The sequence below is a fragment of the Spodoptera frugiperda genome, chromosome 7 (assembly GCF_023101765.2).
Source record: "Spodoptera frugiperda isolate SF20-4 chromosome 7, AGI-APGP_CSIRO_Sfru_2.0, whole genome shotgun sequence".
NCBI classification, from domain to species: domain Eukaryota; kingdom Metazoa; phylum Arthropoda; class Insecta; order Lepidoptera; family Noctuidae; genus Spodoptera; species Spodoptera frugiperda.
The window spans coordinates 8,352,456-8,373,240 of record NC_064218.1 but is presented as its reverse complement, the minus strand read 5'-3'; the positions used below and the strand labels follow the sequence as shown (position 1 = coordinate 8,373,240).

General features: G+C 37.3%; 2 protein-coding genes across 9 annotated transcripts in view; one reads left to right on the top strand and one right to left on the bottom strand.

Annotated features, from left to right (window-relative positions):
• Nucleotides 1–48: 48 nt before the first annotated feature.
• LOC118265832 (N(6)-adenine-specific methyltransferase METTL4) lies at nt 49–5,908 on the bottom strand. 2 transcript variants are annotated; one of them, XM_035579059.2, is made up of 5 exons: nt 5,765–5,908; nt 1,478–1,713; nt 1,127–1,255; nt 511–851; nt 49–221 (listed from the first exon to the last, which is right to left on the bottom strand). In XM_035579059.2, exons 2-5 carry the CDS (start codon nt 1,708–1,710, stop codon nt 82–84), a joined length of 843 nt encoding a protein of 280 aa, XP_035434952.2. In that variant the 5' UTR covers nt 1,711–1,713; nt 5,765–5,908; the 3' UTR covers nt 49–81. The 2 variants fall into 2 exon arrangements, with proteins under 2 accessions (XP_035434952.2, XP_035434951.2); XM_035579058.2 differs by lacking the exon at nt 5,765–5,908 and adding an exon at nt 1,906–2,396.
• Nucleotides 2,558–20,785, top strand: part of LOC118265831 (protein disabled) — a 28,284-nt gene continuing 10,056 nt past the window's right edge. Inside the window, exons 1-9 of one of the 7 annotated variants that reach the window (XM_050694841.1) lie at nt 2,558–2,860; nt 5,079–5,212; nt 6,690–6,904; nt 8,704–8,847; nt 9,626–9,775; nt 15,538–15,747; nt 15,939–16,127; nt 17,900–18,478; nt 18,671–18,871. In XM_050694841.1, the coding sequence (XP_050550798.1) occupies nt 5,173–5,212; nt 6,690–6,904; nt 8,704–8,847; nt 9,626–9,775; nt 15,538–15,747; nt 15,939–16,127; nt 17,900–18,478; nt 18,671–18,871 (1,728 nt within the window). In that variant the 5' untranslated portion in view covers nt 2,558–2,860; nt 5,079–5,172. Of the gene's footprint in view, nt 2,861–3,731; nt 4,802–5,078; nt 5,213–6,108; nt 6,167–6,689; nt 6,905–8,703; nt 8,848–9,625; nt 9,776–15,537; nt 15,748–15,938; nt 16,128–17,899; nt 18,479–18,670; nt 18,872–20,785 lie in introns of those variants that run through there. The other 6 variants (XM_050694838.1, XM_050694842.1, XM_050694843.1 and 3 more) reach the window with 6 other exon arrangements.

Genomic DNA, 20,785 nt, shown 5'->3' with positions numbered 1-20,785 from the left:
GAGCAGGTTATCAGGTAGAAATATTTAAGACGAAAATAAAAACAGGAGTGTACCTTTAACCTTCTATTTTATTTGTAAACTTCACGTAACTTCTTCATATAAGGATTCGTGTTGCCACTTTAACGGTTCGTACCCCACACTGGTGGTATTCGGTAGGAGGTACCTCGCGAACAGTTCTAAGGTTTGAGGGCTTTCTGTCTTCACCAGTGGCGATAAAATATCTGAAACAGGAAATTTTACAATGTATTAATGTTACTGCCTCGTTGCATGAGTCGTAGCAAGTACGATTACGGAGCAAGAGATCTCGGACTCAACTCCCGCAACAAGCAATTCAAGTCTTATTCAGTATAGCACGGCTGAAATTGTTCTAGATGTATGGCACACTCACCCCCCAGTATAAGGGACTGGACACATAACTAGAGAAAAGTAAAGTCGTAAGTAAGTAATATTTCTCTCAAGTAACTAAGAATTGGAAAATCTTTTACAATCTGAAAATATAACTCATTTTACCTAGCAAAGGTGGTTTCTGTGAATGCAAGGCACTGGGCACACTGACCACCACCTGACCATCTGGTATATCATTAACTTCCCCAATTTTTCCCAATATAATCCTCTCATAAGGCTGCTTCTCACAACCAGAAGCAAAACTGCACAGTGGCTGCACATCCACTGTAACCTTCATCCAGTACCAAGTTCCCACATATTCCACTCCCCATTTTGGGAATATTATATTTTTTACTGCGGCAACATTGCTAGGTGCATTTGTACACCATACTGCGACTAGACAGTTCTCAGCAAGGAGGTTCTGTAATGGTATTGCTGCTATGTCTTCGTTATACATCATTGAGTAGCTGGAAGAAAACATATAAGAATTTTATTATAATTAATGAGATGAATGTGAATTGCATATTAATGATAACCACTCCATAACCTTAGTACGAGTTTGCTTTACGTTTAAAGTAGTTGAAACGAGAGCACGTTCGGCTATTCTGATTGGCCGGCTCAGATAAACCAACCAATAAGAATAGTGCTTTGGATTTGATACCAGACAGAATGGCTTAGATGTTTGTGATTGAATTGTGAGGCGGCATTGTCAGATGGTTATACCCATAATATCAGTTTCTACCTTAATTTCTTATTAGCATTCTTGAGCCTCCTTATGTATTTGTTCCACCATGGAGGATCAGCTACCACTATGTCAAACTTATTGCCATCTAATTTCAGACACTGTTCTTTTACACATCCACAGTAGAACCTGTAAAGAAATAAGTAGTTAGCAAAGTAAAACATAAAGAAGAAGAAGAAGTTACATTGTCACTTGCCATTGGTGGGTTTTAAACCGGCACCCTCATGGATGAATAAAGGGAGTCCTAAACCTCCATTAAAAAAAAAAATACCTCCATGTCACCATAACATTACATGTTCTAAAATATAAAAATACTTTATAAAAGTTCATACTATTCATCTGTAACAATACCTGGAGTTAGGTGGTATTAAAAAGTTATGCTCCTTTATTCTACATTTCAGTGATGTTTCAGCATTATTCCCACCTTTCATGCCCATGAAGTCAAAGATTGTGCTTTCAAATAGTTCTTTAGACAGATCCCTTACTGCTGATGTCTCTAGTAATTTGTATTTACTCACTAAACTGTCTTTTATATCTGCTGGTATTTCTTGCAAGAATCTCTCATAGGCTGCTTTAACTTTCATTGTCTGAAACATTTTGAAGTGCAATATTAATAAAATTAGATATTGTTGCATTGTTGAACCAAATATAAATCTGTTTTTATGGGGCATTCATTGATATGTCTACCTATCTTTCTTAGAATATATTAATTCCAATAGTCAGTAATTTATTTATTTATGTTTAAAGAAGGATCGTTCTCATCACCTACTTAAACTTACCTCTTCGTGCAAATTATCAGAATTACGCTGTCTTTTCCTGCTCTGTTTGTGGGCTATATTTAAAATAGAGAACAATTTTGATAATAAACTAAATGAAACTGTTTCATTTTCGTTTACTACTGTTCTTTTGTACACGTTCGTGATAAAATCTCTATGATCAATCAAGTAGCAATCACAGGCTTTGTAAATTAATGCCATTGTTTACACAATATTCACACGAAAAAAGTTAATAAAACAAACAAAAGTGGACTTTAAGTTTATTGCAATATTTTTGCAATCAGCTGGATTGATTAGAAGTTGACATATTTTTATTTTTCTTTGTATCTCGCTCACACTTTTCGTAAATTCATATGCTCTATCTTTATCTAAATATGGAGCGTTGAACTTGGACAGTGACAGCAAGTTTAAAATAATACCTGATATTGAAATACCACCCAAAATAGTAGTTTTTGTGGCATAATTCATAAATCAGACATGTTGATATGAATGTCAATTTAGGAAATTTATATTTTATTTAAGTATTCTTTTATTGTCTTTATTCAGGAAAAAGATTTCGTTGTAAAATATAACACAAAATTTAAAAAACAACTAATAGATAATAATGAAATTTTGGTAGAAAATTTATTTTTTACTACTTAAAACCCGTTAAGTTGCTGTCACGTCAACTGTCAAATCGAGACGAAGGCTCGCTTGCTTGATCTTGAATCTCGATGCGAAAAGCGATTCAAGTTGGATTCATGTTCGCTTCCTACGCTATTTCAACGGTTATCTATAACACAAAGAAACAAGAATTTTAAAATTCTATATTATTCCAATCACACGTACTTTACGTAAATAAGTTACATCGCTGAATATCTTGGAAGTTTGTTGTGATCAAAAATCCTTTACAAAAAGAAGCCGGTGATGATGACTAGTACTCGAAGATTTTTTATTTAAATCATGGCTGTTAATAAAGGTAACTTTCTTTCATATATTTGCGGTTAAATAAATTCTGACGATGTATTTGAGTAGTAAAAAAATGTGGATTAAAGAACGGCCTTGCTACTCAAGAACGCCGACTCTGTATTGTAAATAACTATATGTTTTATGAAAATATATATTTCCGGTTATTCCGGTTTACGAATAACTTAACCGAGTCGTATTATAGTAGTACATTCTTGCCCATTTACTCACTTTTGTTGCGATTTTGATGCTCATCTTCAGAATATTTTCTATCATGATTATACCTACTTTGTAGTTATTTTATTAAAGGTACAAAGTCCTTAGGCTAATCAATACCTACCAATGAAGCGGTGATTGAAATAGTTGTCAACAATTTATAACATCTATGAGCATTCATTATAAAGACCTTTATAATATTCCAACAATGTTCTTATAACACATACAATACATATAATTTAAATGTTTATAAACAGTTAGAAAGAAATAATACTAAAAATGCTATCTAAACATGTGAGAAATCTCTTCATTTTGTCATAAAACAGAGTACAAAACAATTATTTAATTCATATGCTTTAACAATAATCTTATAGTCTACTAAATAATAGAGTCAACAGGAAAATTAAGTCAAGAAACTGATAAACAATTTTTAACTTTGTTTCTTTACTAAAAAGCTAATTAATTAATATTAATACTAAATTACTAAACTAAATAATATACAATATTACCACTTTCTTTTAACACCTGTATTTATTAGTGGTTATTGTAATATAAAAAAATTATATCATAATTAAAATTATACACACGGGTAAATATTTTACTTGGATTAAGAAAACTAGTTAATTACTGTAGGTGCTTCTTCACTTTTCATATTATTAATAACCTTGAAATTGGAATTTAAAATAATTTGATGATACAAAGTATGAATGAGAAAAATATTTTTCATTATAAAATAAATCTAAACCATAGAATAAAATGTCTTGTATTTAAAAATTTTATGATACAGTTTCAGTTAAGTCAAATAAACAAACTGCCTACATATTATTCATGAAAAATACATTCTTTGAAACTATATAGACAGACACATGTACCACCAATTTATCTTTTTTATTTGTAGTGATGATAACAATTTGTGGTTTAGTATTGTCCACACATTACATAAATGTTTGCTACCCCATATCCTTTCAACTCTTACTTTATCTTATCTGAACAAGTTGACACCAGCCCAGGGATTATTTCTCATTTTATCTTGAAATACTGATAATACATTTGAAACAGTACTCAGTATGTATTTAATTAGGTACCTACATTCATGTGGTTACAAAATTACTAAATGAATTGAGAGACAAACCCTTTAAATAATTTAATTGTGCTGTTAAAAGTACCGAAAGTCGTAAAGTGGCATTAATATTAACAAGTCCCGACATGGCATAGTGTGCAGTCTCATTGAAGGGAACCATAAAAGTTGTACGAAGTAGAGATCGGGAGCGAATATTGATCAGGGGTGGTTGCGCGCGTGTGGCGGCGCGACGCGAGGGGAGCGCGGGGCCTGCGCGCGCCGCCGCCGGAGAGCGCCCATGTGGTGCCCACCGCTGCGACCCTCCATTGCCATCCCAATTATACACTAATGTTAAAATTCGCCAAATATCTACTATTCCTGCCTAATTCGTCTGCTGCCGTACTAGTCCATGATGTGAGCGGGCCCGCGGCTGCGACCTAAGCCATCCTCGCGTAATACGAACGTCTACGTAAAAATCAATAAATCTCTGAGTGAAACATGGATGTTGCATTTTCATATGAACAGTGGCCATAATGTAGTCGCGCGACGGTGTGTGGACTGTGATCCAATAGTGTATTTGTATTTCAGTGAAGATATAAAAGTTTCCGATGTTCAATCACAAGTTACCGACTGACTTTCCAATGCAAACCCTTCGTAAGAAAACCAGCCCTTGCAAATGTGAGTCCGTAACGTTTAGATCGAGCAGCTTCACGATCACCATGTTTTTATATACTTTTGATATTACGGTAATGCGGTGTTATTAGATAGCGCTAAATGTTCCCGAACACGTTATTCGCATATCTTAGCTTTATTATATTTTGCGGTTTATGTTGTAACCTGCATGGATCGGCTACGTTCCTCTCACCCTACTAACTGTTCGAGGGCTCAGCACAGTGGTACAGAGTCGCGTGCTAGTCCGTATCATAATTAGTGACCCCCGTGGTGTTTTGGACAGAGGGTGTGTTGTGGGCCCGTGGCGGATGTGGAGCGGCGGTGCGTCGGGGGGACTAACTCCATAACTTGCTATTTGTCGGTTTGTACGGGAAATTATGCAGGTGTGTCATTTCCAGCATCTCTTGCGGCAGTTCGGTGAGTACATCTGTCCTTACACACGACAATCATGCTTGTGTATGTGTATCTACTCGTATCAGTGTCATCGCTTCTAGTTACTCCTTTATATTCCTGTTGTGTGCTTCGTTTATTATGTTTAATTAATGCCGCTGCTGTATTCGTTAAAAAATATCCGCTGAAGTATGTTATGTATCAATTTAAAATGGACTGATCACTCTGTGTACTGTTTGTGTGGGATACGTCTAATTTGTAATGTCCAACTATTTGGAGCACATTTTTGTGCGGCCTGCTGATATTTACTGTCCGTATTTTATATAATTATCAGGTCGTAACGCTATTTAGTATATTTATACGAGTTTATCAAAGAAGGATCAAAATTAAGTAGGGTATACTAACTTTATCTGGGCTCTACATTAGCTACTAAACCTGCAATGTTATCGCATGTAACCACCGCCTGTATTTGGGTGAAACGATTTGAAACAAACACATTGGCTGTCATCGTTGGTAACATTCCGCAAATAGATATCCAAAAATGTAACATCAAATTCCGCGACTAGACTAACACCTTACCTCAATAACAAAGCATGCTCTTTCGTAAATAACATACTATCTACTTTGTGTGTGTACGTATGCAATGATTGCGCAGTTTGCATACAACATTCTTGAAGTATTTCTGTTTCCTCACTCTTTTGAAAGAGCATTAATAATAAAAACATATCACACTGTATCTTCAGTCCAAAGAGGTCACATCCACCAGGTACCACCAGTACGCGACAATCATGGATCTAAATTTAAAAACAGGATATTCAATTAACTGGGAATGATGCACCGTAAACAGGGGCCAAAATAGGACACTCGTGCTCACTTTTATTTTGCGCTGAACTTCAGTCGCGTCTGTGCTCTTTGGAGAATAGTGTAATAATAAAAACATGACATTGAAAAAGATTGAAGCAAGATATCTGCTTAACAAAGGTGATATGCAAACTACTGCTAAGTGTGTGCACTTGTGCTATACTAATGTGCTTTGTTATATTTAGATAGCTCGTTGACTTGCTTAGTTTGTAACTGGGATTGTTTACTTACGATGCCTGTATTCCTGCGACCTCTATGGTTAATCGTACTGATTATACTGACTGTCGAAGTAATTTATGTGAAGTCCTGATTAAATCTGAAAACAATGCTGTTGAACGACATTGGCATTAAAGTTCAAGTCATTGGCCGATGTAAGATATCGTCGGTCTGTGTGTAGTGTCCTTTTGGATCCTTGTGGTAAGCAATGTAGCTTATATTTATGGTCCTTACACTTAACATGATGAAGAATCTGCCGGTTAACCTAAAAATATATCAGGTCTTTACGTAAGTCGAAATTCGTACGTAAAATGTAGGCTACAGTCAGCCGGTTGATGTAAGGAAGATATTCTTTAACGAAGTCCCAGGTTAAAATAAAATATGATACGATAAGATGACTAACACAATTATAATATGGATTTAACAGACAAGAACGAGCCGGGCCGGTTCTTAGGCGAGGGCGTATCATTTCGCGCGAAGCTAATCGGCGTGCTAGAAGTACCCGAGGCCCGGGGAGACAGGATGTGTCAGGAAGCGCTGGCCGACCTGAAGATGGCCATCCGAGCGGCTGGAGAACATAAGCAGAGGATACAGGTTCATGTAGCCATAGACGGATTGAGGCTACGGGATGATAAAACTGGGGTACGTATGAAGTTTTATATAGGCAAATGTAGTTTAAACGAACATTACTGGTGATTCTGTTACCACAATTGAATCTGATAAGAATGGCTGACTTCTCTATTGAAACGTCTCGGAAATCGTGAAACTTAAACATTTTAATTAGTCAGCACAAACCCAAGATTTTATAAATAATGTCTTTAAAAGAATTTTGAAATAGTAGCTGAGTTGAAAAATTGACCTTATCTTTAGATATCTATATTGAGCATGGAATTTATTAGTACCCACTCCAAATGACTATTGATTAATCGAAACAGTTTAGGCACTTCATTTCTCTAAGATCCCTGACGCCCACGTATTCAAATTATTTGATTTGAAGTGATTGGATCATATGTATAAACATGCCTGCCTCCACGACGCCTACGTTTTCCAAAGCCGTAGGAGGAAGTATACAATACACCCACATATAGCCAAAATTAGAAATTAAGGACGAAATCTTACTAGTCTGTGACTAATTGAAATTCAAAGAGGTTTTTAATTATCCGGAGCTACGGACAACGTAATAGGTTACCGGGGCTCCGGCTCAAAGCAGGAGAAGGAACGGGGTGGTTTTTAGTCAGTAAGAGTCTGACACTCCCTTCCGCTTCACCCAAGGTGGGAGAAGTCATCGGATGATTTTTCCTCCTCAATAAAAAGAGGTTTTAAATTCAGGTCATTTGTTACAGCACATAAGTAGTAAATAATGGTGTTATATGCCGAAACTTGTCTCCTGTTAGGTGCCTAATTATAATAGCTGTCTGCACGAATCTAATGACAGCTTGCAGGAAGTCAAAACCGATGACACGATACAAACAAAATACGTAATGCTATTGCTATTAAAATCTCGAAAAACCATTTATAATAAACACTCCAGAATCAAACAGAATAGGACAGTTTTGTTTTGAGTATTTAAAAATAGGCTTTTGAATAGGAGATATGCCTCTGCTATTTCCGGTCTTATTTGTACACTACCGAATGTCTATTATTGTTTGTGTCAATATCATCACATCAGGTATCATTGGCGCGGACGTAATCATTCATAACAGCTATCTGCGTCCGTACTCCGATCATTAGTTAATACAACCGCTTTGGCAGTAACAATTTTAAACTGCAAAAATGACCCTTATCATTACTAGATAAGGTCCTACAGCTTATGGTTGTCAATGTAGGGGGTATATGACTGAAACACGTGTGGCGCTGAAACTATTATGGGATTAGGTCATGAGGATACAAAATAGGACTCATCTGTGTTCCTAATAAAATAAATAACATCTGTTCGCCGTTAGCTGTGAGGGAATTAGACTTGATGATGATGAATATGGGAACGTAATAAAGACGTCAGCTCGATCCTAATCTATCATATATCAAAATACTCCAATAGACATTTTCACAGCTGATTAAAAACCTCGCCTTTTTAGGGGGGTTTGACATAACACATCCGTTTGGGGACGCTCACCGGAAGGCAGCTTGAAAATTCGGGTCCAAATAACTTTCAACTTTGTCGTATGTAAACCTGAACTGCTTAAACTACGATTGATAATATATGTATATGTCTTCTAGTTAAGAAAGACTACTTTTCTTCGGCAGATTGTGGTTTGACTGAGACAGAACAGTTGGGCTGTCAATAGATAAAATAACACACTCTGTGTTATAGCCCTTTGTTCAAATTTTATCAATAACCGTCTGACCTTGACCTTGACCCAAAAATCTCCCTTCTCGTCAACACTCTGGAAAACTTTTCAATTATCTTTTACGTATATCACAATCCTTTTTATTATTATCAGGATTCCTTGTATCACCATCCGGTCCACAAGATATCGTTTATCGCGCAAGACATGACGGACTCCAGGGCGTTTGGCTACATATTCGGTTCTCCAGACACTGGCCATCGGTTCTTCGGCATCAAGACTGATAAAGCTGCTAGTCAAGTAAGTAACATGACCTTTATTCTATATCTTTAAGAAAAGGACGTCCTCCATTTAATTTTTAAAAGGCTGAATACGTATCTGGATCTCTTCTGACTTTACGCGTGGGCACTGATCGCTGATCGCCATCAGGATCAGGTGACATGTATGCTCATCTACATCATTACTGCAATCATTGCGCTAAGTCGAGTCGAGCAAGATAAAACGACGTCATATGTAATCAATTCTGGAATATCTCCAGACCTACTCTTATAGTAGGTACTCTTTATAGTTAAAGAGTTCCAGCTTCAGCATACAATCCACCAGCAGGGTTTCCATATAGGCTTTCTCTAAAAAAAAAATAGTTCTCGCTTTTTCGGTACTAATTTACTATAGTTTTCGTGTTCATCCGTTGGGACAAGTGTTGTTTAAAAGTTAAAATAGGTTTTGTATTGGCGACCAATCTCTTCATTTAACTCAAATGCTTAGGAGGAAGAAATATGAGGTTTACATCACAATGGAACCGATAAATACCTATCATAAATTAAACATTAGGTTAGGAGCTCAATCAGGATTGTAATAAAATTGAAACTAATCGCATTAAGCAATTAATACAAATGTAGTAAAAGGAATTAAACTTGTAATTGTGTGAAAATCTATCAGATTAACTGGTTGCAATGTTACGTACTTACGTAGTATTTCGAGATTTTAATTTTCTTTTGACATCGATGTCGATTTTCGATTATGTATAGGTCTATATTAGACCGACAAGCCTCAACATTTCAAACAATTTCCATTACAGGTAGTAATAGCAATGAGAGACTTATTCCAAGTAGTGTTTGAGCTGAAGAAGAAAGAAGTGGAGATGGCTAAACAGCAGTTGGAGGGCAAGACGGTCACCAGCAGTTTGGTCCGACACACGACCAACGCCTCCACGGAAAGCAAAACAAAGGTAATTATTATTATTGTATTTTTTATGGAATAAGCTGGTAAACGAATAGACGGATCACCTGATGGTAAGGAATCGCCATCGCCCATGGTCACTTGAAACAGCAGAGGCGTTATAAGTACGTTGCCGGCCTTTTGGGTGTTAGGGATTTTTGGGGATTGGGAAGGGGGGTAATTGGGCCTCCGGTAACCTCAATCGCACAACGAAACACATAGCAGGCGTTGTTTCACGTCGGTTTTCTATGAGGCCGTGGTATCACTCCAGTCGAGCCGGCCCATTCGTGCCGCAGCATGGCTCTCTCACAGTTCCACACAATTGGTTCATTTATATTCTTTATCATTTAAAATATTTTTTACCGTCTTTGTTATGAGTTAGCGAACCAATTAATTAAGGTTTTCTTAATGGAGTATAAAATATTTTTGCTATAAAATTAATTACATTTAGATACCTACGCGTATTATGATAGTTTTTGCTTTGCTCAGAAAACAAGAATCATTAATTACTTCACAAAGTATACAATATCAGTAGCTACAGCACAACATGATCTATTTTAATTGATATACAAGCTGACCTAAATGCCGTTACTCAAATAAAAACATAATATGTTTAGGTCTCTATTCGCGTTCAAACGCGAATCTAATATGGGTATGTACCTCCGTGCCCTGATTGGCCAGATTCCGTCAGCCTAACTATGCAGGCATCTGAAACACGCAGCCGAAATCAACCGAATAATTAAACCAAATGAACATATTTTGCGTTCCATACATTTCTAAACGACTGTTTTGTAAACAATGTAACCGTATCAGACGAATAGTAACTTGTACTTGTCGGTGTTTTTGGAGGAAAATTAGTAGAATTTTTACTAGTTATTGTGGTTAATTACGAGTGATCGCTTACGATTGTCGAGCAATGAAGTTCAGAGTTTAGGTTTCGGAGTCGAGTAGTGTACCTATGCATTGGTATCTTAATATTGTACATCAAATCACTTTAATGCATCCATAGTGTAGTTTGGTCTTAATATAATAGGTGCCAACTATGGGCCCTTTTGGGCACCGCAAAAGTACTTAATTTACTTACGTAATAATATGTAGATAACATTTACATTTCTCAATCTTACCACGTAGTACCCCTTCTCCCGCCTTGGGCGAGACGAGATGGAGTGTCAGACTCTTACTGACTAAAAAACACCCCGTTCCTACTCCTGCTTTTCGAGCCAGAGCCCCGGTAAAACTATTAGGTAGTCCGCAGCTCCGGAACTTAGGTAAGCTAGATTTATACCCCATCATAACGACAAGCGGATCCTCCTCTCAAACATCGATTTTTTTTTTAGTTGAAATGATCCCTAGTTAGACTTATAACACCCCCGTGAAGCATAAGAATTGGCACTGACCAATTCTATGCTGCCCTGATCATACGACTGTGGCCTATGGTAATGCAGGTGTAATTTAAGCTACAGTAAATGTCGTGGTGGCCCGGAGGTTTAAGATGCCTGCTTCTCATGCATTAGGGTGCGACTTGGGTCGGTCGGTTAGGTTGTGACTTTCCGAGTTACATAAACTTTCTAAGATTATTTACACACCACTGACAAACGGTGAAGGAAAACATCGTGAGGAAGCCTGAGCTTATTATTTTTTATTATAAGTTTGAAATCGTCAACCCGCTTTGAGCAAGCGTGGTGATTAATGCTCAAACCTTCTCCATGTGAGAAGGGACTTTAGTCAGTAGTGGCCACTTATAGGCTTTTAATGTGGGTAATGTAAACTGCTTACCATAAAGCGTGCCGTAAGCATAATAAATAATTGTTGCTACTGATTGTAGTACACAAAAAACATTGATACTATACTATGTAACCATGTAGTATTGGTATTATTGTGTAGTGATGTGCAATGGATTGTTGAATCGAGTTGCCAAAACACCGGATACATTGTATACCATACATTGTATCGGCAGCGAGCTAGGCTAGTTTGGTGCAAGCAGTGTGCTTGGCAGGACACAGCTGCACGATGTGGCTCATCATCATCGATTGGTCTGTGAAGATTAAGAAAAAGGTTTTGTGAATTTTGTGTTAAATATACTTAATGTAAGCTCACTCACACATATAGTTTTATCAGTTTACTACGTGTATAAAGAAATTAATAGTTGTTCTAAAACTCTCAATATTTTTGACGTTGATCAAGCAGTTGAGCGTCCGACTGTCAAGCAAGCGGTATTTGGCAAAGGTTTATTGAAGGTTTTAAGTTTTCGAAATTTCTCAGATACTCATCATCTTTCGGTAATATAAAGTTAATTTTATATTACGTTTTAAAGTTTGGTTCGCGAAGTAAACGGTCAAATGAAGCCAGTATCCGCCCGTCTACACCGTTACCTTGGAAAAATATTTACTCCGTATTACAAAATCCAATAAGTTCGTTCGTTCATTCTTATTAAAAACCTACTAAATATTTAGGCTTTTAGTGTTCAGTACTAAAATAGACTTGGTTCTACGTAGGTATTATCGATTTGTGTCCTAGTGCTAAAGAGGGATAGTCTTGTAAGCTAGAACGAGTAAAGTATATTGATTTATTTTGAAGATGAACCGTATTTTTCGTTTTAATTTAATTCTGCTTTAAAGTAAACTCGTTGCTCTCCATATGGATCTAGAAAAGGGTTTATGTAATGACGTATTTAGTTCCCTATCTTAAACTTTGATTCGTTTGATATAAATATTATTTTCTTATACGACAAAATAAAAAATTACGTGTATAATATTTTTCATTACCTGACGGACTAAATAGTTTTGAATTTTGATATCAAAGTCAAGTCAAGTCAAAAAGGTTCATAGTTTGGGTGACGACAAAACATTTGCACGCAATCTCATAATTATCTAATAATTTTACTTGTCTGCATGTTAGCTCTTTTATTATAGAGATAGATAGGTGTGTCCCGATCCGGGGCTGCGGACAACCTTAGGAGTTACTGGGGTTACGGCTCAAAGCAAGAGTAGGAACAGGCTGTTTTTTTTTTTCAGTAAGAGTGTGACACTCTCGCCTTACCCAGTACGGGAGAAGACATAGGATGTTTTTTTCTCCTCAAAAAAGGGATAGGAGTCTAAACGATCCACGTTAAGTTAAAAATGTATGTTTTCATAGACATTCTTTCATATCCTTTGTTATTGTCATGAAGAGTCCTTGATAATTCACTATTGTTTTTTTTGTTACCATTTACCATAATGTGCACCTCTGCCTACCCCTTCGGGGATAAAGGCGTGACGATATATTTTTTTGTGTCACAGTATATAATTACATTATGGCATTTCCTTTTTATCCTTATTGCTTCAAGTTTGTACATTTTCCTTTACTGAAACAGAATGTTTTAAAAAATAATACAAATCTTTGTAAGACAGTTATCGTACTGTTTTTTTCAATTCAATAAATCATTCGACTTCAATTCTTATTTCTATTTAAATTAGATTAATTTTTAAGATACCTAAGTTGGGTTCAGACGGTTTATGACTAATCCTTACGAGTCCGTTTTCTCGTCGCTAATAAAATATTCCGAGCTGTCTACCCAAAGGTCGCGGGATCGATGTTCGGTTTACGTAATGTTTGTAAAGTCTGACGAATTCGAGTTTATTTCTTTTCCTTTTTACAACTTGAGTGTTAAATGGAATAGACACGAAATACAGACTCCTTTGATGAAAAAGTATTGATTTATTTGATTATGGCTACTCAAGGAGACATGTAATGTTCATGCGACGGTAAAATTGTGTTATGGTAGATAATAAAAATGTACTTACAAGGTATATTTTGCTTCTCAAGCAATTTACATACTTATTCTGTAAGTGTGTCAGTTATTTTTTCCGATTGCTGTTATGAATCGCTGCCTAAACACACTATAAAAAGGAACATATACTTAAAGTTAAAAAATAGTCTAAAGTCTGGGTAGCCGCTATGTCCCTGGTAAATTTAAATTAAGGACGCAATTTGTATGATCTATTTGTCACATATGTTTATCAGGTACTTATATAGAGATGGTAAAACCGGCGCTAAAAAAAAGATTTAAGGATTATGACAAACGGCAACTGACAAGTGCTGCTGTCTCTAAATAATTCAAAGCAAATAAACATATGAATAACACTCTAATACCTTTTTGTGCAACAACCTAAAGTTACCTTTATTTACAAAACTGTACCTACCTAATATTATTTTAGTAACATTGTCGTGTTGTAACGGATTCGCAAAGTTTGTTTAATCTGTGCATTGTTCGACGACGATAATTTTTATATGTCACGCGATGTGACCTGTTTTAAAGTTTAGGCATGCAAACTTTGTTTCAATATTTAACTGGTAAAGCTCTACTTTAGCTGTTACTATTTAACTGTTTCATTTATAATTACACTGTTTATTGGGACTAATTCAGTTTGACTACCTAAACCAGTGCAACTCCTGTAAGCCAGGATCTACAGCCACTGCAGTTATAGTACTTTATAACTGCAGTAGCTGTTTTTATTTTCTTACGATATCCTACTTGTAACTTAACCGTAACCTGCCATACGTAAAAATTATAGTGAACCCTCTCTAAATCATCATCATCATCATCATCATCATCATCAGCCGAGAGACGTCCACTGCTGAACAAAGGCCTCCCCTTGGTCCTCCACGTAGAACGACAAGTCGCCACCTGCATCCACTGGCTCCCCGCCACTCTGACGATGTCGTCGGTCCACCTAGTGGGAGGTCTGCCCACGCTGCGTCTAAATAGGGATACTTATGTTCAGCAATGAACGTATTTTATTATTGCAAAAATTTAGTTAGAAGCCGTGATAAACGGATTTTCTCGGCAATGATACAATAACAAGCTGGTGAGGATCAGCGTAAGACGTCCAGCCACAAGGTGGACAGACGACCTGATTCCTGATGCTTCCAACCAGCTTATCAGGAAGTCATTTGGGGAGGCCTATGTTCAGCAGTGGACGTCTCTTAGCTGATATGATAATGATAGATGAGGATCATAATGATTGATTCAAAGGAACAAGCTTTACTTATCTACGATATTCCTTATTTACTCCTTCGGGAAACAAAAGTCCTCATAAACTACGTTCATTACTTCACAATGTCCTTCCGTACGTGATACGAGAGGTTGTCAACCCGTTATCAAGGAGTTATTGTGTTGTTCCGATATATCATCGTTGTGTCCAGTTCATGGGCAAGGACGTTCGATATCAGAACGTTGCCACACATTTATTTAATGATCTCTGACAGAGCCTTGAGACTTAAGGAACAAATAAACAATAACAAAATAAAGAATAGATAAGATTTTTTTATGTAAATTATGGTTGAGATGAGTCTTATGTGCTCGGAATTGTAGATAATTATACATAAGTAGTGAGCATTATTTCAGAGTATGTGTAATTGTGTATTATATACTGACTAATTAAAGAACCTGGAAGACCTTTTTGTTCGAGAAAAGGCCTTTGGTCAGCAGTGGCCACTTAATAGTCTGTTGATGATGATGTACTATATACAGACAATTAAAAAAAAACTGGATGACCATAATTATTATTTTGCTCGACCTAAAAACCAAACCAATCTTTGTAAATTCGCACTAGTCATACCTAGGTTATAGACATAAATATGATAAGCAAATTAGTGCAGTTGGTATTAATATGTTTCTAGAAAAGTTCATTCGTTTATATATCATACAAATACATAACCATTATTAACAAAAACCCCTAAAAACACCTTCCAAACTAACTCCAAAATACCTGTAAATAATTCCAAAGATAGTATCGCTATCTTCCCCAGAATATTGCATCGGTTGGTGAGACGAGCTCCACCACAGCCAAGACCTCAGACGTTGGCGCTGAGGGGGGCGTGGCCGAGCTGGTGGACCTGGAACAGGAGCTCAGCTCACTTAGAAGAGGTCTGACCCAAGTCGAGGGTCTGACTCCTTCCAATGATCCATTCGGAGACTCCTTTACTACGTTGCCGTCGCAAGTAAGTTTTTATTTATGTATTTATGCAACACGTGCAGGATTTAGGAAAAATATTTTATCTATTTTATCTTTAATATAATCTCCTGTAACTTACTATTGCAAGGAACTTTCGTCTTATCTTCGCATATAGTTTTTACTTTACTATTTTTTGTAACAAAAACACGCTAACAGAATACCTGGTTAATTTTCCAGAAGGGTTTGCTCCCCCCTCCCCCGTCTGGGGCGTCTACCCGAGGGCGTAGCACCCCGGCCGCCCCTACTTCAGCCCGTGGCGTCTTCAGCCCCGGCAAGGCTCCTCCCGCTCTCCCCTTCGACCTCGCCACAGTTGCCTCGGAATTCGAACCTACACCTGCTCTAGTCGACAACCTCACTGAACCACCGGTTAGTAACAAAATAATATGTTAGCTATGTATGATACTTCTTGAAATGTTTTAAAATATTCTGTCCTTGTCATATGCATGTGAATAAAGTGAGAGAGCAATATATAATGTGTATGGTAAAGGGAAAACAAATTCTTGTTATATAAAGCAAAACTTACATACATATCCTTTTGTAAACACCCAGAACTTTAGACATATTTATTTATTTTTAACAAAATTCAACACTTCGTGTCATTTTTAAACGACAAACATCCTATAGATTGTCGGTCAAATAGCAAATTACTTAAAACAAACGTCTCGATTGTCGTTTTCATATAAAAAACATTGATCGGCAATCCAAGTCGTTCATTTAATTAGAGCTAAATGTAGCAATTTGTTAATGAACTTGTACTAACGTTAGTTAGACCATTACCTAAGTAATTCTCTTCGAATGTGTGCCGTAAAAATAAACTTGACTTGATATACGACAATAAGAATATTTTATATTTTTTGAAGGAAAATATTAAAATAATATTTAAATCCATAATAGTTATCTTATTATGCTATAGTTACATAATCTCTTATGTATAGGGCAAGAACGCATGAACAATGTTTTACACTATAATGATATGAATACATATAAGGAAACTTAATGGAAAAACAAAACATTACTTTATATCTATTAGTTTATTGACCACATAACTTGCACAAACCAATGTGTCATTTGACCAGACGAATCCCATGTGGCCCAAATTAACTAACCACCATACTCGGAATCATTTCATGTTTACTTAACCCAATCCCTAGTAATAATTTTTGATACAAAATCGTTACTACGGAATAGTTTAAGTAATCATTAAATGTCTCTGAGTGCGGCAGTTGATCTACAATTAGGTTATAAGATGTTTGAGAATAGAAGAAAATATAATTAAAAAGCTCCGAATCTTCTATTAAATTTCCTGAAGTCGACAATGATATAAGATAGCGGTCAAACGTCGACCCATTAAATGTAAAAAAAAAAAAAAAAAAAAAAAAAGATATGCAGTATCAATTTTAACTTATAAATGTACTGAAGTATAGGACAGAATTAATGAAACTTTTAATACATATTATAATAGTAATACAACCTTTTTTCCAATAAAACGTTTCCCTTGTAGTTGTATAGTTATTTTGGCAAGGCTGTGTACTTTGTGTTCGTTGATGTTATTTGTAAGTGATACTCTCCTAGTGCCCCATAGTGCATGATCTCTCTGGTATTGCTTGACGAGTACTCACGCCAAATGTTCTTGCGAGTAAACTTATTTGTTACAAAGGAAGCCCTAGAGAATTGGGCCGTGTGTTGGATAAAATAATAATAATTGATATGTTTTTAAAGACACTCGCAATTATATTTGGTGTGGGTAGTAGGTCCCTGTGCTGTGACGTCTGGTCTGTATGCTATAAGACTGAATTATGTGGACGTGACGCTTACCTTACTGTACGAGAACCTTCTACCGAAGCATGACGCAAGCTCGACACGCCGCGCGCCACTGTCTGCTGGTACCGCGACGTCGCGCGACGCTCCTTCGCTGCAACTATCCCGCACGACTACTTCGCCCGGTGTACGCACTACGAACGCACTGTCTACGGTTATGTGTTAGACGCACGCTTTCATCATTGTAGAACGATTTTAATTTAAATGTCAATTCTCGAATTACTCGCATCTACAACGATCGAGCAATTCTTTAGTTTGAAATCAAAATTGCGCTCCACGTCTACATATACTTAGTGTTATGGTGACTGGCTGTGTTACAGGTATGCCAGGCCGGCGCGTCCACGACGCAGTCGCTCAGTTACGACGTATTCACGGAACTAGACCCCCTCGGCACCGGCCGGAGTAAACCTTACGTTGACAAAAAACTCTTCTTTCAGGAGCTCAAAAATCCGCCAAAGAAAGTGCTCAAAGACCTCGTGTCGACACAGAGTCTAATATCAGACATATTGCCGGTGACCACAGACACTAAGATAGAGCATTACGGGCCGGCGACGACGATGACGTCACTGTCGCGGCACTCGGGCGGCTCGGTCGCGATCGTCAAGCCGACGCAGTCTGCCATGTTCTCGGGAAACTTTTTCTCGTCCGACCCGTTTGCGGAGACCGATCCTTTCGATAACACTGATCCGTTTTCGGATTCATTCAAAGACGATCCCTTCACAAGTATGCAGGAGTTCCCGAAGTCGAGTGTACTGAGAGTAGATGAGCTCAAGAGCAAGCTGAGTAGGGAGGCGACGCTGGACAAGCCGGAGCCGGAGTCAAGCAACGTGTTCAACGGGCCGCTGCAGGTCTCCCTGCCGCCGGAGCCCGCGCCCAAGTCCCCGCGGCTGCAGAGACAGGTACGGCTAGTCACACACCAGCTCCAACTCTCGCTCGTTGCGTGTTTTACCAACAACCACAAGCACTACAACATGCTACTCATTGCTACTCTATAGACAACACAGCAGTTTACTACTTCAAACTGCTACAATTTGGCGGTAACTAAACTATTACCTTCAGCCAAATATTTAGACAATACTTTGTATTTCCAGAGCACAGAGGGCAGCACGGTCCGCCAGAGGCCCCAGGCCCACAAGTTGAGTGCGGACAGCGCGTCCCCCCCGCCGCCGCTGCCGCCGAAGAAGGTGGGCGAGCTGCCGGGGTCCAGGCCGCCGCCGCGACCCCCACACGACCACGAGGATGAGGACGTTGGCCCACCACTGCCCAAACCTGCCATGCGACGAGAACCATTGGTAAGAGAGAATAAGAACTAATTTCCAATTGTATATACAGATTAAGCAATTTGTCAAAATCAAGCTCTATCCAAGTCGATATTAGTTCGTAATAATTAAAATATTAGTAATTTTTAATATAGTTTTAATATGACACCTCAACTTTTTAACGATAACTTACAAAAATGCTATTAGATTTTATTGGCGCCAAAGTTGAAATTTTATAAAAATTACTGATTGTATACTCCAACTCCTGCCTTGGTTAAGACGAGAAGGAGTGTCAGACTCTTATTGAGTAAACCACCCCGTGCTAACTTACGTCGGGTTAATTTATTACGCTTAACCCGCAACTATGACCGGGTATCAGCTCTACTGGGCCGTATCCGTGACGGTTTGGCGGCTCTTTGATCCGGGTCTGGTTCTGGTCAGACGAAGCTACCCTTGGTCTCTATACAGCAACAGGGTGTCCACATTCTGGAAAGTCAGGGAAAGTCAGGGAAAAGTCAGGGAAGCTTAAGGTGGTCAGGGAAAGTCAGTGAAATTGAGGGGAAAGGAGAGAAAGTCAGGGATAGTCAGGGAAAATTGAGATTTTTTCCCAGTGATTGTGAAATGAGGGATTTAATTTTATGCTCTGGTCCGACGCTTAATCCAGGCCATAGAAGCATTTTTTTTCAGATTGAGAGTAAACTATATTATGATTTTATTGTCATAATTAGATTACTCTATTTTACTACAGAAACTGTTGATTTTGGTTTAAGTCTTATAATTTTACTACTGAAACTGTTGATTTTGGTTTAAGTATTATAATTTTACTACTGAAACTGTTGATTTTGTTTTAAGTCTTATGCAGTTTATGCAATGTCTTATGTTATAAAATTGTTAATAAGAAAGAGTTCCTAAGTGATAAATACCGATCTCAATATATTTGCTATCTATACTAATATTATAAAGCTGAAGAGTTTGTTTGTTTGTTTGAACGCGCTAATCTCCGGAACTACTGGTCCGATTTGAATAATTCTTTTTGTGTTGGATAGTCCATTTATCGAGGAAGGCTATAGGCTATAAAACATCACGCTATAACTATTAGGAGCGAAGAAATAAAGGAAAATGTGGACAAAGCGGGGGAAATTATTAATTCTTGAGGGCTTCCGTTGCGTGCGCTGCGAAAATGGTTCAAGATACGAAAATTATATGTATGAAAGAATTATTCCTCTTAAAATAATCTAAAAATAAGTCCGCGACAGTATATGTCTATCTTTTAGGATTTACTTACTAGAATCGTTTTTATGGTAATCAAACTGGGTCGAAATTAATGCATTATTTGTTAAGAGTTGTATTAACGAAAAAATATTAATCTTTATCGAAATAAATGTGTTGTTCATTAAGAGTATTTAATTGTGAACAAAATTGTCTTTGACATCACTAAACTTCGATAAACATCTTAGAAGATATTACAATTTTAAAATAACTTCGATATAAAATTCACCCGCGCCGCATGATGTGCGAAACACGACGCTGCCAGGAGGAGAGGCATTGTTTCCGAACGACGTGGAGCCTGGTGTAGCTATACTCAAAAAATATAGTCTTACTAACGAAGTAAAACATTTTTTGATCATTGACCATCGAAAGCGTTTGTTTACAGCGTAGAAGGGCAAAAAAGCGGTTTACCACACGCCCACATTTTATTGTGGCTGTCCAACAAAGTACAACCAGATTCTACGTATAGTGCAATAATATCGGCTGAAACATTTGACAAACAAAAAAATCCAATTCTTCAATTTATTGTCATAAAAATATGATAGCGTATAAAAATATGGTCCTTAAGGATTTCATAACCTTGCGTCACCATGTATGAAAGAAAACATTTGTTCTAGAAAGTACTTTTTCTTTTTTTTGAGGGGGGAAAATCATCCGTTGGCTACGCCTGCCTTGGGT